Source organism: Notamacropus eugenii, chromosome 4 (genome assembly GCF_028372415.1).
Source record: "Notamacropus eugenii isolate mMacEug1 chromosome 4, mMacEug1.pri_v2, whole genome shotgun sequence".
NCBI classification, from domain to species: Eukaryota; Metazoa; Chordata; class Mammalia; order Diprotodontia; family Macropodidae; genus Notamacropus; species Notamacropus eugenii.
This window is the reverse complement of record NC_092875.1, coordinates 21,343,613-21,357,837: the sequence shown is the minus strand read 5'-3', so window position 1 is coordinate 21,357,837 and position 14,225 is coordinate 21,343,613. Positions and strand designations below refer to the sequence as shown.

The window sequence follows — 14,225 nt, the reverse complement described above, 5'->3', positions numbered from 1 at the left end:
AGTCTTCTTGACTCTAGGCCTGGTACTCTATCCACTATGGTGCCACCTAGCAGCCCGAGTGTATATAGTTGACAATTAAGTGCTTGATAACTAAGAGCCCTTGCTACCCCTAGGGAGCTTTCTTAAACTGAAGATGAGTTTCCACACTGGGAATTCCCCTTCTCCTTTAAAAAAATTATGTAAAAATATATAACACTGGGATTCTGCAACTTTTCCCAGATTTTACAGCCAGAGACAGGTGAAAGACAGGTCTTGAATCCAGATGGTTTTTTTGGGAGGGTGGGGTTCTACTCATACATTCTTATTAAACACATTTTCACATTGGTCATGTTGCATAGAAGAATTAAGATGAATGGGAGAAACCATGAGAAAAACCAAACCAAACCAAAACATAGCACAAGAGAATATATATTGCTTCATTTGGCAATCCAGTTCCATAGTTCTTTCTCTGGATGTGGAAGACATTTTGCCTCGAGTCCATTGAGAATGTTTTAGGTCCTTGCATTGCTGTGAAGGGCTAAGTCTGCCAGAAAAATTTCTTGCACACTGTGGTTGTTACTGTGTACAGTGTTCTCCTGGATCTGCTTCTTTCACTCACCATCAGTTCATATAAGTCCTTCCAGACCTGTCTGAAGTCTTCCTGTTCATCATTTCTCATAGCACAATAGTCTTCCATTATATTCTTATACCATAACTTGTCATTCCCCAATTGATAGACATCCCGTTGATTTGCAGGTTTTGGCCACCACAAAGTGTGCTGCTATAAATATTTTTGTACATGTGGGACCCTTTCCTATTTTTATGATCTCTTGGGGATACAGTCCTAGAAGCAATATTGCTAGGTCAAAGGGTGTGCAGATTTTTGTTGCCCTGTGGGCATAGTTCCAAATTGCTCTCCAGAATGGTTAGATCAGCTCCACCAACAATGAATTAATGTTCCAACTCTGCCACATCCTCTCCAGCATTTATCATCTTCCTGTTCTGTCATGTTTGCCAATCTGACAGGTATGATGTGGTACCTCAGAGTTGTTTTGATTTGCATCTCTCTAATCAATAGTGATTTAGAGCATTTTTTCATATGATTTTAGATAGCTTTAATTTCTTCCTCTTGAAAACTGCCTGTTGATATCCTTTGATCAATTATCAGTTGGGGAATGACTTGTATTCTTGTACATTTGACTGAGTTCTCTACCTATATTTGGAAATGAGGCCTTTATCACAGACACTAGTTGCAAAAATTCTTTCTCACTTTTCTGCTTCCCTCCTAATCTTGGTTGCATTGAGTTTGTTTATGCAGAAACTTTTCAATTTAATGTAATTAAAATTATCCATTTTGCACTTCATAATGTTCTCTATCTCTTGTTTGGTCATACATTTGTCCATTCTCCATAAATCTGACAAATACACTCTTCCTTGCTCCCCTAATTTGTTTATGGTATCAATCTTTATACCGAGATCATGTATTTGGACTTTATTCTTGTATATGGTGTCAGGCATTGGTCTATGCCCAGTGTCTGCCACACTGTTATCCAGTTTTCTTAGTAGTTTTTGTCAAACAGTGAGTTCTTATCCTAGAAACGGGGGTCCTTGGGTTTATCAAACAGTAGATTGCTGTTATATTCATTGACTACTGTGTCTTGAATACCTAACCTGTTCCACTGGTCTATCCCTCTATTTCTTAGCCAGTACCAAGTGATTTTGATGATTGCTGCTTTATAATACAATTTGAGATCTGGTAGGGATAGGCCACTTTCCCTAGCATTTCTTTTCATTACTTCCCTTGATATTTTAGACCTTTTGTTCTTGCAGATGCATTTTGAGATTATTTTTTCTAGCTCTAGAAAATAAGTTATCTGGTAGTTTGATTGGTATGACACCAAATAAGTAAATTAATTTAGGTAAAATTGTCATTTTTATTATATTAGAATCCATATCTTTTGTACTGTAAGACCAGCTCTCCGTTCTAACATACTACCTTGCCTGTTATCCAATCACTTCAACCTTTTAATGCTCAGGCACCTCTTTGAGATTATAAATTGCTAAGCAGGTACTTGCAGTCTGGGACAGCTAGGTGGTACAGTGGATAGAACAGTGGGCCTACAGTTAGGAAGACTCATCTCCTTTCGTTCACTGTGGTCTCAGTTGTGTGACCCTGGGCAAGTCACTTCACCCTGTTTGTCTCAGTTTCCTCATCTGCAAAATGAGCTGGAGAAGGACATGGCAAACCTCTCTAATCTCTCTGCCAAGAAAACCCTAAATGGGGTCGGGAAGAGTTGGACATGACTGAAAAGTGAGTGGACAACAACAGCTTGTGACCTGGTTTGAGAGGGAGTGTTAATTGGGAAATATTTCACAAAAAACAGATAATAATTCATAGCTAGTGTTCCATTTTAAAGCAAAATCAATATAAAACACAGGGATTACTGGCCTCATTTCATTTGAAAAAATGAACCTAATTCAGGAGCCTAAGATTCTCCCTTCTCCAGGAAGCCCTACCTTTCTCACAGGGATGGTGTGTGGTTCAATGACCAGTCTTGTTAGAGAAGACCAGAGTCCCATTACCAGAAGCTTGGGCCTCAGGGGACTGACCACAGCTCCTCATGAAGAACTGTCATCTTCGGGGGTGGGGTGAGCATGGAGGACCCTACAGTTAATATCCACCAGTAGTAGAATCCCTGTAGAACGGAATCTCCCCCAGGGCAGGGCCTGCTTCATTTTCTTGTCTTTCGTATGCCCAGGGTCTAGCCCAGGGTCTGAATCAGAGTACGGGCTAGTTTTCTACTTGTTGAAATAGAGCTGGGGATAGGGCCTTCGAGATCATCAGCTTGCCTCCAGGACATGTGATCCTTCCCAGATTTCTGGGCTTTTCTGCTGAACTCCACAGAGTATCTTTGGACATCCCAGCTGGCCCAATGTTTTCTTCAAAGTCCTTTTCTAAAAGAAACTGTTGGCATGACCATCTTGTGTCCAACTCCCTCTTCAGAGGTTGTAATGTCATAATGGGTCTTTATTGCAGACTGAACCCTGACCTGTAAAAACAAAGCAACCACACAGAAAAAGATGAACAGACATTTGACTGTTGACGTAAAAAGAGGCTGTCTTTTTACCTTTTCTAAATTAGTTGGGTCATTTTGTAAATTTTCTGCTCTGTCGCTTTGAATAGTTGTTGGACTACTGTATGTGACTAGAGAGAGGATCTGAATGTACCCCAAACTGTATTCTATTTAAGACATCCCCCTTTAAATAGAAGGAAATTTCATCCACCTGCCCTTTGTAAGCCACTTCAATTAGCCTCACGAGCCTGCTTTAGTTTTTGAGTTCTTCCATATTGAGTTTTCTTTCTTTCTTCCTTTTTTCTTCACAGAACAGAGAAGGGCAGAGTTTGCTCAGGATGGATTTGAACGGAGCATCTGCTGGGAGAAACCAGTGGAAGCCTGTGAAGCCCTGTGAGAAAACCAGACAGACTGAGCGGAAACTGAGTGCCAGCAACGAGTCAGACAGCTCCCTCTTCTCGAAAGAGGATTCCACCATGGTGCCCCGTCGGCCTGCAGCCGCCATGGATGAAGATGATAAGGACTTCCAGACTGTCTGGGCAACTGTGTTTCAGTCCAATGTGATGAAGTACCCTGTGGCTGATCGTTCCTTCTTGACATCCTCCAGTGAGTCAGCCAGAAAATGTGGTGAGTCACCTAGCCTAGCAGCGGAGAAAACATCATGGTTAGGGAAGGGGCCGCTGGACAATGCAAATGTCAGAACCGAGAATTCAAAGTGGGCTGAGAAACCCTGGAGTAGCATACTGTCGAACGAAGAAAAAAGCCCAGTTAATGCCACCCTGTTGGAAAAACGTCCCAGGGACGAAAGATGGAATATGTCCTCGGTGAAGCAAACGGGAAATAGTCTTTCTCACCAAAGAATTGAGCCAAGATATAACAATGTACATATGACTGGCGAAAGGGTCCTCAGCAAGGCTGTGGTGACTGCCCCTGAGGAGAAGGCCGTGACGCTTAGGACTAATAAACAGTGGTCTTCTCAGAAGCAGGGCTCTTGGAATGAGGGTCTGAGCATGAAGCAGCAGGGTAGACTGGACATGAAAATGGGGCGCTCCCAAGTTTCTAGTTTGGTTGGGGAAGCCCGAGAGAGGCTGGAAACAGCAACCCCTAAGTCTGAATTCCATGAACCGAAGGACGTGTTAGGTGGGAGCTCGCTGCCACCCAATAAAATTGTTGAGAGATCCTATTTGGCAAACCAAGACAAGACTCCCGGGATTGTGGGTGATGAAAAAGCTGCTCGGTTGTTCCCCCGGCACATTGCCAAGGGAAAGGAAAGTCCAATCCATGTCTCTGAGACTGTGGTGGTCAGAGCAGCCCATATAGGTTCTTATAATGTACAGCCAGTAGAAATGAAGAAGCTTGATTCACAAAGTCCAGGAGAAGGAAGGAGCCAGTTTGGTGATTATTCAGAGAGCTCTCATCCCAGGGACTTGGCTAAAGAAGAATCCTTTGACCTCAGATCAAGAAAACCCTTAGGCTCCAGGTCCATGAGAAAAGACCCTTTAATAATGGGTGAAGAAAGTGAATGGAGCCAGTCCCCAACCCCGGAGCCAGAAGCCAAAGTCAGAAAGTCAGGTAGTGTGGATCTGAAAGTCACAGAGAGATGGCAACGGAGGACATTGCCTCATGATGTGAAGTTTGATGAATTCGTCTCATTTGCCCCAGAACCGACCAAGAGGCATGGGAGACGAGCTGACTCTCTGTCCCCCAGGGATGCCTCCTTCAAAAAGAGTCGGCACACCCAAGATGGACCAGATTCAGAGGAGTCCAGTCAGAATGCAAAGGATGCAGCTCCAAAGGCAGACCCACCTCGGGAGCCCAGGGAGACCCGTTTTGCTGTGACATATCAGATCCCTGGGGATAAAAGAGACTATAACATGGACAGTTCTGTTTATGAAAATAGGAAGGCCTCTTCGTTAGACAAAGATGAGCCAGTCAATGTCCATAATTCTAGAAAACTCAGCTTTTGGTCTGAATCATCCCCAAGCTCTAGGTTAGCTCCTCCAAATCCCAGAGATCTGTCAGACAACTTTGAGAGGAAAACTTGGCAGGCCAAAGAGAGGGAACAGGAAAACCTCAGTTTTTCTAGGAGCCCAAGGTCCAGGGACCAGCCAGTGCTGCCTGGGGAGAGAAGGACGAGACATGCAGATGGCAGAGGGATAGATGTGGATGCTTTGTCAGTTAGCCAAAGGTCAGCAACTGTCAGCATCCCCAGTGACCCCAAAGACAATGGAGGCAAGAGGTCCTCCAGAGGTTCTGAGCATTTTATGTATTCGTCAAAGAACAGTGACCTCCTGACAAGAAGGAAGCAGCGGGATGCCCGTGAATCACTCAGGACCAAAGCTGAGGATGGTTATAGGTCAAGTATCCTTGACATAGATGCCCTCATGGCCGAATACAAAGAAGACTCCGCAAAAGGCAGTGAGCCCAGGGACTGGAAGGAGGACAGAGTACATTCTAGTCATGGTGGGTTTCAGTGGGAAAGGCCAAGTACCAGGAGTTCAACTGCAGATAACCTTTCCCAAAGGTATGACTGGAGGGGCCAGAAGGAAGCCCAGGATCATATGGGTTTTAGAAAGTTGGTGAATCTCCCTGGGCAGCTACGTCCCAGGCCTGAAGAATCCAGCTCCATGATACCCTCTGGACCTGAAATAAGCAAAGAAAAGACTGGGTCCCCCACTCAAGAACTGAGTAGACAGAAAGCTCCCAGCACCAGATTCACCCCTCCACTCTGGGGGATGCCCCAATATGAACTTTCTGAACAGTCACCTTCTGACCTCTGGAAGAAAAAAACAGCTGAGGATCAGAAAATGGAGGTGGCACCTGCTAACAAACCACAAAACACGAAATGCCAGAGTTACAGGGCGGAGGCAAGCACCCCTTTACATGATATTAAAAACACAGAGGTAAGCTTGCCTCCCAAGACTTCCCCTGTTGCTCGTGATGCCATCTTATTTGAGGATGAAGTCTGGGCTCCCCGAAACTCTGTGGGGAAAAGAGAGAAAGTGTCCTCTCTCCATGGAAGAACTAAAGTCAGGAGAGAAGACTATGATTCGGATTTTGGAAACATCAAGCGTACTGATTCAGAACAGATAGCCCCTGCTTCAGTCCGAGAGAATCTGTCCCTCATGCAGGAGGCCCGAGAACGAAGGAGAGATCCATTAAAAGCCCAGAAGAGTCTCCCAGGGGAAAATCTTGAGAGCACTGTGGCCTACAAGGAATTCCCACACTGGGAAACGAAATCCAGTGAGGATCATAAGGTATTTATATACTGAAATTCGTTTCTGTTCAACACACCTCTCATGTTCCCAGCCTCAAGTTAGGAGACCAAAAAAAGAAAAGTATTAGCATACACTAAGGAGAAATCAAAAGGGCCAAATGATAAGATCAAAGATAAGTGAAAAGAGCCCCTAGATTGCTGTCAGTTGCTTCTGGCTCTGCGTTGTTTTCTGAGCTTTCCTTTCCTTCTGCGTAAAAGGATAAGTTTGGATCAGGTGGTTTCTAGGGGTCCGGCTGGAGCTCCAACATTCTGGGCTCTGTGACCTAAGAGCGATTTCTCCTCCCTGATTCTCTGACTCATGAGTGATTCTCTTATACTTGGACCCAGTAGGGTTCATTATCTTTCCCTCCTCTCCACTTCTCAGTTTTTTCTCCATCTTTCCTGTCATTCGTCCTCACGAACATGGGGCCGTGACCAACTCTTCCTCCTCACTCTCTTCTCTTAGGGTACAATGTAAGAAAATCCTGGGTTTGCAGTCAGAACACTTAGCTCTCTCTCATTTTAACTTGCCTGTGTTACTTTGGGCACCAGTGTTTCCTTGTCTGTGGCCTCAATTTCCTTGTCTGTAAAATGTTGGGGTGTGATCCTAGGTCTTGTCAGTCAAAAAATTCAATTCATGGAGAGAGAGGAACATATGTTAAACACTTACTATGTGCTAGGCACCTCTTTATAAATAATATCTCCTTTGATTTTCACAACAATCCTGAGAGGTAGTTGCTGTTTTTATCACCACATTTACAGATGGGAAAACTGAGACAGACAGAAATGAAGTGACTCAGAGTCTAGCCCAGAGGCCTATTTATTGGGCCATCCTAGCTTAGCCTAGTCCAGGTGGCACATTTCAATTCGACAAGACTCTTATTAAACACCTACTGTGTGTTAGGTATAGTATAATAAACGAGGTCTGGTTTTGGAATCAGGAAGACTCAGATTCAAGTCCTACTCAACATACTTAGTGACCTCTTGATGCTGTAGACAACTTAGTAAGACTCAGTTACAGAAAGATTGCTGTTGACGAAGGGAGCTTCCATGCTCAAGGTTCCCTACCCTGATGAAAGCATTGGTTATGGAAAAACACTGCGTCATACATTTGTCTCTGTCCTCAAACAGTTTATATTGTCCTGGGGAACTATACCCTAAGTGAGGCATTATGGGACAGTGGGAAGAACTTGGGTTCAGACTCCATCTCTGACGTTTCCTTCTAGTGTAGATCAGCCTGGCTGGAGAATACAGCTGACCACAGCAAAAGGCCATCCGTGGCCCCCCTCCATGAGTTCTGCTTTGTTTTTAGTCATCCAGCGACTATTTTTGCCTGTCTACAGGATTGCTATGCTGGGAGCAGTGGGGAGAGGGCTTCTGGGAGAATGCCAATGGAAATGTGACATTTAGTCCTTCCCTAGACTGGAGCAGCAGCATGGCTGCTGAGAAGGGCCCAGGAGAAAGGCAGCGTTGTAGCAGAGGGTGCCCTGGCCTCAGACCTGGGAGAGCTGCTCTGCCCTCCGGCTCTGACCCCAATCACGGGTGCTGGAGTGTCTGCTCCTATCTCCTGGACCCCAAACATGGATTTTCAACAGGAAGGCTGTTCCCTTATCTGAGAAGTCCTTAGACCACATGGAGCTGCCCTTTCTCACACAGGGCATGTTCACTGCTCCTGGGCCCAATTTGGCAGAAAGGCTGGTGTGCTTTGGTGACACCTGATTTAATCAACTCCTGCTGCTTTTTCTCTCTCCAAGAACACAAATGCCAAATAATTTTTATTAAATGTTTTAATTTTAAAAAATAAAAAAATTATTAAAAAAATAAAAATTTATTTTAAAGACCATAATTTTTAAATTAAAAAAATTGTTTAAAAAAATGAAATAAATTTTTCTTTAAAATAAAACAAGATTTTTATTTAAAAATGGAATGTTTTTATTTATAATAATTTTATTAAAAATGAAATAATTTTTATTTAAAATACTTTTATTAAAACAGTTTTTATTTTAACAAAATGTTTATTTTAAAATAATTTTATTAAAAACAATCACTTTTATTTAAAATAATTTTATTAAAAATGAAATCTTTATTTAAAAATAAAGTAGTTTTAAAATAGTTTCATTAGAAAACAAAATCATTTTTATTTAGCAATAATTTTATTAATAAGAAAATGATTTTATTTAAAAATGAAATGGAATAAAATTTTTATCAAAAAATTAAGTTTAAGAAAATAAATTTTAACATGAAATAAAATTGTATTTAAGTAATTGTTATTTAAAAACAATAAATATTTAATTCAAAATATTTTTAAGATAAAATATTAATTTAAAATAATTATTAAAATTGAATTAATTTTTTTATTTGACATTTTTAAAAACTGATTTTATCATTGTCTTTTTTTTTTAAACATCCTGGTTGTTTCCAGAGATATCTCCTTCCCACTCCCAGTCCAGTGAGCTCTCTTTTGTAACAAAGAATATCAGTTAAGACAAGTTAATGGACCATGGACATACACAATCTCTGTAAGCTCCCTCTCACCCCCCAGAAAGAGGGAAGGTTTAGGCTGGGGATAGGAAACTGCCTTTCCTCCTTATTTCGGCAGGACCCACATGGGTCGTCATAGCAGTGATTGGAAGCTTGACTTTCTTTGGGAGAATTCTCTGTGTTCTCATAGTCAGTGGATCTCTCTATCCCTTGCTTCTGCTCCCTTCCTTTTACTTTCCTCTTCCTTGTCATTTCTTGAGAATTGGAAAGCCCAGACAACCTCATTTATTTCAGAACACCAGAGCCTTAGTTTCCTCATCTGTCAAACGAGGGGGTTGTACCCAGTGCTCTCCAACAGCTCTAAACCTAGATATGATTCTGTGATTGTTCCCAAACATTTGTTCACACTTGTTTTTTTTCAGTCATGGTCTTCATGACTTCCTACCCTTGGGGTTTTCTTGGCAGAGATACTGGAGTGGTTTGCCATTTCCTTCTTCAGCTCATTTTATAGATTAGCAAACTGAAGCAGACACAGTTAAGTGACTTGCTCAGGGTCATACAACTAGTAAGTGCCTGTGGCTGGATTTGAGCTCCAGTATTCCTGATTTCAGTCTGTCCACAGTGCCACCTGGCTGCCCCACGTGTTCACTTGTTCCTGAGTATATCTGAGAGAGAGTGGGTAGCAAATCGTGGGACCCTGAACTCTGAAAAGCCCCATCCTGTTTTTTATCGGAGGATACTTGTGATTCTAAAAGTCAGGAGTCCCTGCTTTGAAACTTCGTCTCCCAATGCAAACTGCCAAATGTTCCTTAACCCAAGAGTTTCAGTGACTCATCTGAGGTGACACAGTTAGTCTGTGTCAGAGGTGGGACTCAGAACTGACAGTGAGGCTAGGTATGTACCCATTGTACCACACTGCCTCTCATGAAGCCATCTAGCTGATGGTAAAAGCAGGGTCATTTCTTTTCCTGTAAAAAGCAGAATCTTAGGATTTAGACACCTTAGTGTCCAGTACTCTCATTTTACAAAGGGAGGAAGCAGAGGCTCAGGGAGAGCAAGGTGACTTGCCCCCAAGCCTGGAGTGGTCTCCATCCTCACCTCTGTCTCCTGGCTTCCTTTAAGTCCCTGTCAAAATCCCACCTTCTACAGGGAGCCTTTCCCCACTCCCCTTTAGTCTAGTGCCTTCCCTCTATCAGTTATCCCCAATGCATTTTATCTCCAATCTCACCAGTACGTAGTTGTTCGCATGTTGTTTGCCCCATTTAATTGTGAGCTTCCTGAGGGCAGGGGCTGTATCCCCAGAGCTTAGCATAAGCCTGGCTCCTAGTAAATGCTTAATAAATGCGTGTTGACTTTTTTGTAGCCCTAGAGCTTAGCACAGTGCCTGACTCGTGGTAAATGCATAATAAATGTTTACTGGCTGACTAGTAGCCAAGGCAGGATTTGTACTCAGGTCTTCATTGCATCACACTGCTCCTAGTCTCTACCATCAGTAACTCTTCCTCAGTGTCTGCTGTGCCCAGCCCTATTCTGGGTGGTGGGGTGGTCACAGGAGGTAGCTGACATGAGCTCTTCCCTCAAGGACCCACCCCCCTCCTCCCAGTGGGGGATTGAGATTCACACAACAATGGAATCTTTAGGCAACAGCTGTGTCCTGGTTGGCTGTAAAAGCAGTTGGACCATTGGTGTTTTGTGTTTGATTAATTGTACTGAATTGATTGATAACCATTGGCCATTGACCTGAGTTCAAATCTCACCTCAGACACTTGACACTCACTAGCTATGTGACCTTGAGCAAGTCACTTAACCCCAACTGCCTCATCCTGGGTCATCTCCAGTCATCCTGATGAATATCTGGTCACTGGATTTAGATGGCTGTGGAGGAGAAGTGAGTCTAGTGACCTGCACAGCCTTCCCTCACTCAGAAGAAAGTCAAGTGCAAGTCACGTCATTATTTCTCTGATGGCATGGTTTTCTTTGGCAACGAAGGACAAACACACACACTTAGGAATCCTGCAACCTGTATGTATGTTGTCCTAATGAATGCAAAAAAACCCCAAGAAATAAACCTCAAAAAAAATCCTGTGTGACGTTGTTATAGATCTCATTTCTTAGTTTAGCGCAGCACCTGGAACATAGTAGGTGTTTGATAACTGTTGATTGATTAATTAATTGTACTGGGAGGTTTATAATGTGTTTTTCTCATAAAGACCCTGTGAGGGTAGATAGGTCAAGGATTATTGCTCTCTGTTGGCAGAAGAAGAAACTGAGGTTCTGATAGGTATAGCTACCTACCCAAAGTCACAGAGCTAGTATGTATCAAAACTAGGATTTGAACCCACGTCTTTTGACTTGTAAGTCTGTCACACTTTTCATTACATTAAGGTACTTTCTCTCTTTGGTTACTCGGGTGCCACAGGACACTGAAAAAGAGAAGGTCCGACCTGCAAACAATAAATCCCCCCTGAGAGGCTTCACTCCTGCACCTGTTTCCAGGAGAAGGCACAGCTTCTGTAAAGACAAGAAAATGGACCCTTTTATGGTAAGTTTTCTTTTGCCTAGAACCAGCCATTCTGCCCCTATCTTTCCTCCACAGGGTGGGAGGAATGCTGGTCCAGGAACATTTAATTACAGTGGATGTGCTTGCGAATGGTACTTCCCCCTATACTTGGGGTGATCTTTTGGGCACACTTGGGCACGGCTGTGTTCTGTTTTTGCGTTCATGTGAAGTGAAAGGAGTGGTGGCATGCTCTGGGCTTCATGAAGTGCGTCTTGATGTCCTGTTGCAGAAAAAAAGTCACTTTTTTTAAACTTGGGAATATGTGTTGGAGTAAATTGAGGAAATTTGAGAATACAAGATTGAATGAAATTTTTGTGGGTCACTGAAGAGCTTTGCATTTAATTTTGCGTCCTTTCTGGTGGCTAGATTTCTCTGTTATATGCTTTTTAAAAAAACATAAATGGATATTATGTTTTCCAAAGGTTATTTATACATCCGTTGAATGAGAGCTTCCTTAGTCATACTATTACGGTTGTTGAACATAATTGGATTACAGATCCTCCCTGGCCATAATGAATCATTTTGTCTTGGTCTATATTTTTCTCTTGCGTTTTCTAGTGTTTTCTTTAACATGTTTCCATTGACCTGCCTGAATGCTGTCACCCCACCGTTGGTTTCCCAATGATGAGTGTCCTTCAAGGCCCATGTGGGTGGTTTTCTTTTTCCCTTTGGAAAAGTAATTATTGTCATTAGTTGTGAGTGTCAAGTAGGTACCTTCTAACTGAGTCACACTTAGCAGTTAGGAGATGGAGGCTAGCATTGTAGACTGTCCATACAGCCAACCTGCGTCTTCTGCTGGGGTGTTCTCCCCAGTGTGGAATTGTGGACGACAGAATGGAAGCTAGGAGAAGTAAACTCCCTGAGGACTGCTTAGTGTTTGTCTTTGCCAGCCTCTGGCATATAGTAGGTGCTTAATAAATGCTTGATTGGTTTTTGTTTGCTTATGTAAGTATGTGCTGGTATACCTCATGGAAAGTGAGCCTCCTGAGGACAGGGGCTGTTCAGTGTTTGTATTCTAGTGCCTGGCACACAAAAGGGGCTTAATTAATGCTTGTCGATTTGTGTTTGCTTATATGGGTATGTGTTGATATATGGATATAATTTATGGAATGTAAGCTGCCTGGGGACAGCAACTGTTTAGTGTTTGTATCCTCATTTCCCAGCTCAGTTCCTGGTACACAGTAGGGGCTTAAAAAATTATTGATTTACATCTTGATTGCCTGTATGTGTCTAAAGAAGATGGAGTTTGGCTGGACTTGACCCTCGATTTTATCTTTGTATTTCTTCCTGTGTGGGAAGCTTGAGTCTGTGCTGGAAGCCCACCAGAATGGGTGTTCCTTGGTAGACCTGCTTCAGAAATCGCCTGAGGATTTTTTGGTTTCCCAGACGGAGCTTTATGAAGCTAACATAAATCCCAGCCCAGCCTTGCTCCTGGTGTGTGTCTAGGCTGTTTCGTGAGGCCCGGAGTCGTGAAAATCCAGCCCGTAAAGCCCATTTGGGCTCAGCCATTGTTAGCAGAAGTCTGGTGAAGAGAACAGCTGGAATCACTGTGTTTGGAGTTGCAAGGGGAAGTAGAGATTGTCTCATCTAATCCATTTACAGAAGAGGAAACTGAGACATTCTCACAGGTCAGACCATGGCACTCCCTCGCTTTCTCAGAAAGCTTTGGTGATCCCCAGTTACCTCAAGGAAAGGGACTGTTAATCTGGGGGCCATGGACCCTAATTTTCTTGTCATCTTAAGTACTTGATTTTATGCATTTTAAAACATTTTTCTGAAAAGAGGGCCATAGGTTTCCTCAGATCGCCAAAGCTGCCCATGACACACGCACAAAAAGAATTCATAACTCCTGTTCTAGTATAAAAAACAAGTGTTTCAGGGTGGCATCTAAAGACCGTCACTATGAGCTATCTTGCCAATCCCTTACTCTGGGCAGACCTCATCTGGAGTATTGTCTTCCATTCTGAGTGCCACATTTTAGAAAATTGCCTAATTTCCTAAATTAGGGACTGGGATTGGCCCATTTAGTAAGGTCCTAGTGCCAGCTGCTGGGGATACCAAAGATCAAAATGAAACTGTTCCTGCCTTCAAAGAGTTTATATTCTATTGGGAGAAACAGCATGTACACTCTGCGATAATGGCACCGCCTGGTAGATTGTTACCCCCCACCCTCCCAGCCAGGGACTGCCTCATTTTTATCTTTGTAAGTACCTAGCACAGCACCTGGCACACAGCAGGTGTTTAATCAGTGCTTATTGGATTGAATTGAATTAGTAGGAAGAGTTGGGCATCCTGGATTTATTAGCTCTGTTCAGATGTTTAAAAGGCTAATTGTGCACCCAGATGGAGACATTCTGCTTGGTCCCAGAGGATAGAAGTAGAGGTGGAACAGAAGCATTTTCTAACAATGAGGGCTGTTGAAACCATGGAGTGAACTGCCTCTTGGAGCTGGCATTTGAGCTCCAGTACTGCAGGTCTTCAAGGGGAGGCTGGCACTCCTCAGGAATGCCCACCACCACTCATAACTTCTCCAGGAATCTGTGACTTGACCAAGATCACACAGCTCAGGGAGATATAGTCCAGAGGAGGTGGAACTGGAAGGAACCTTAGAGATCCTGTATTCCAATCCTCTCATTTTACAGATGAGGAAACTGGGCAGAGTTTATGTGACTTACCCAACCATGTTGACTGTAGAATGTGAGATCTAGAAGGAACTTTGGAGGCCGCACATTTCTAGATGGGTAGTTACGAAGGGCTGGATCCCTTATGACAAACTCTGGTTCCTCGGTACCCTGACATGGTCAGGCCCCAGGGGGAATCCACCCCATCCTCCTTCCTTTCTCCCCTGGCATTCTCTCTCTCTCTCAGGTAGTGC

General features: G+C 43.2%; 1 protein-coding gene across 1 annotated transcript in view; it reads left to right on the top strand.

The window, feature by feature from the left end:
• Positions 1-14,225, top strand: part of LOC140499107 (uncharacterized) — a 392,730-nt gene that overhangs the window by 359,313 nt on the left and 19,192 nt on the right. Inside the window, 2 exon segments of the mRNA XM_072600116.1 lie at positions 3,365-6,310; positions 11,210-11,332. Of these exon segments, the coding sequence (XP_072456217.1) occupies positions 3,365-6,310; positions 11,210-11,332 (3,069 nt within the window).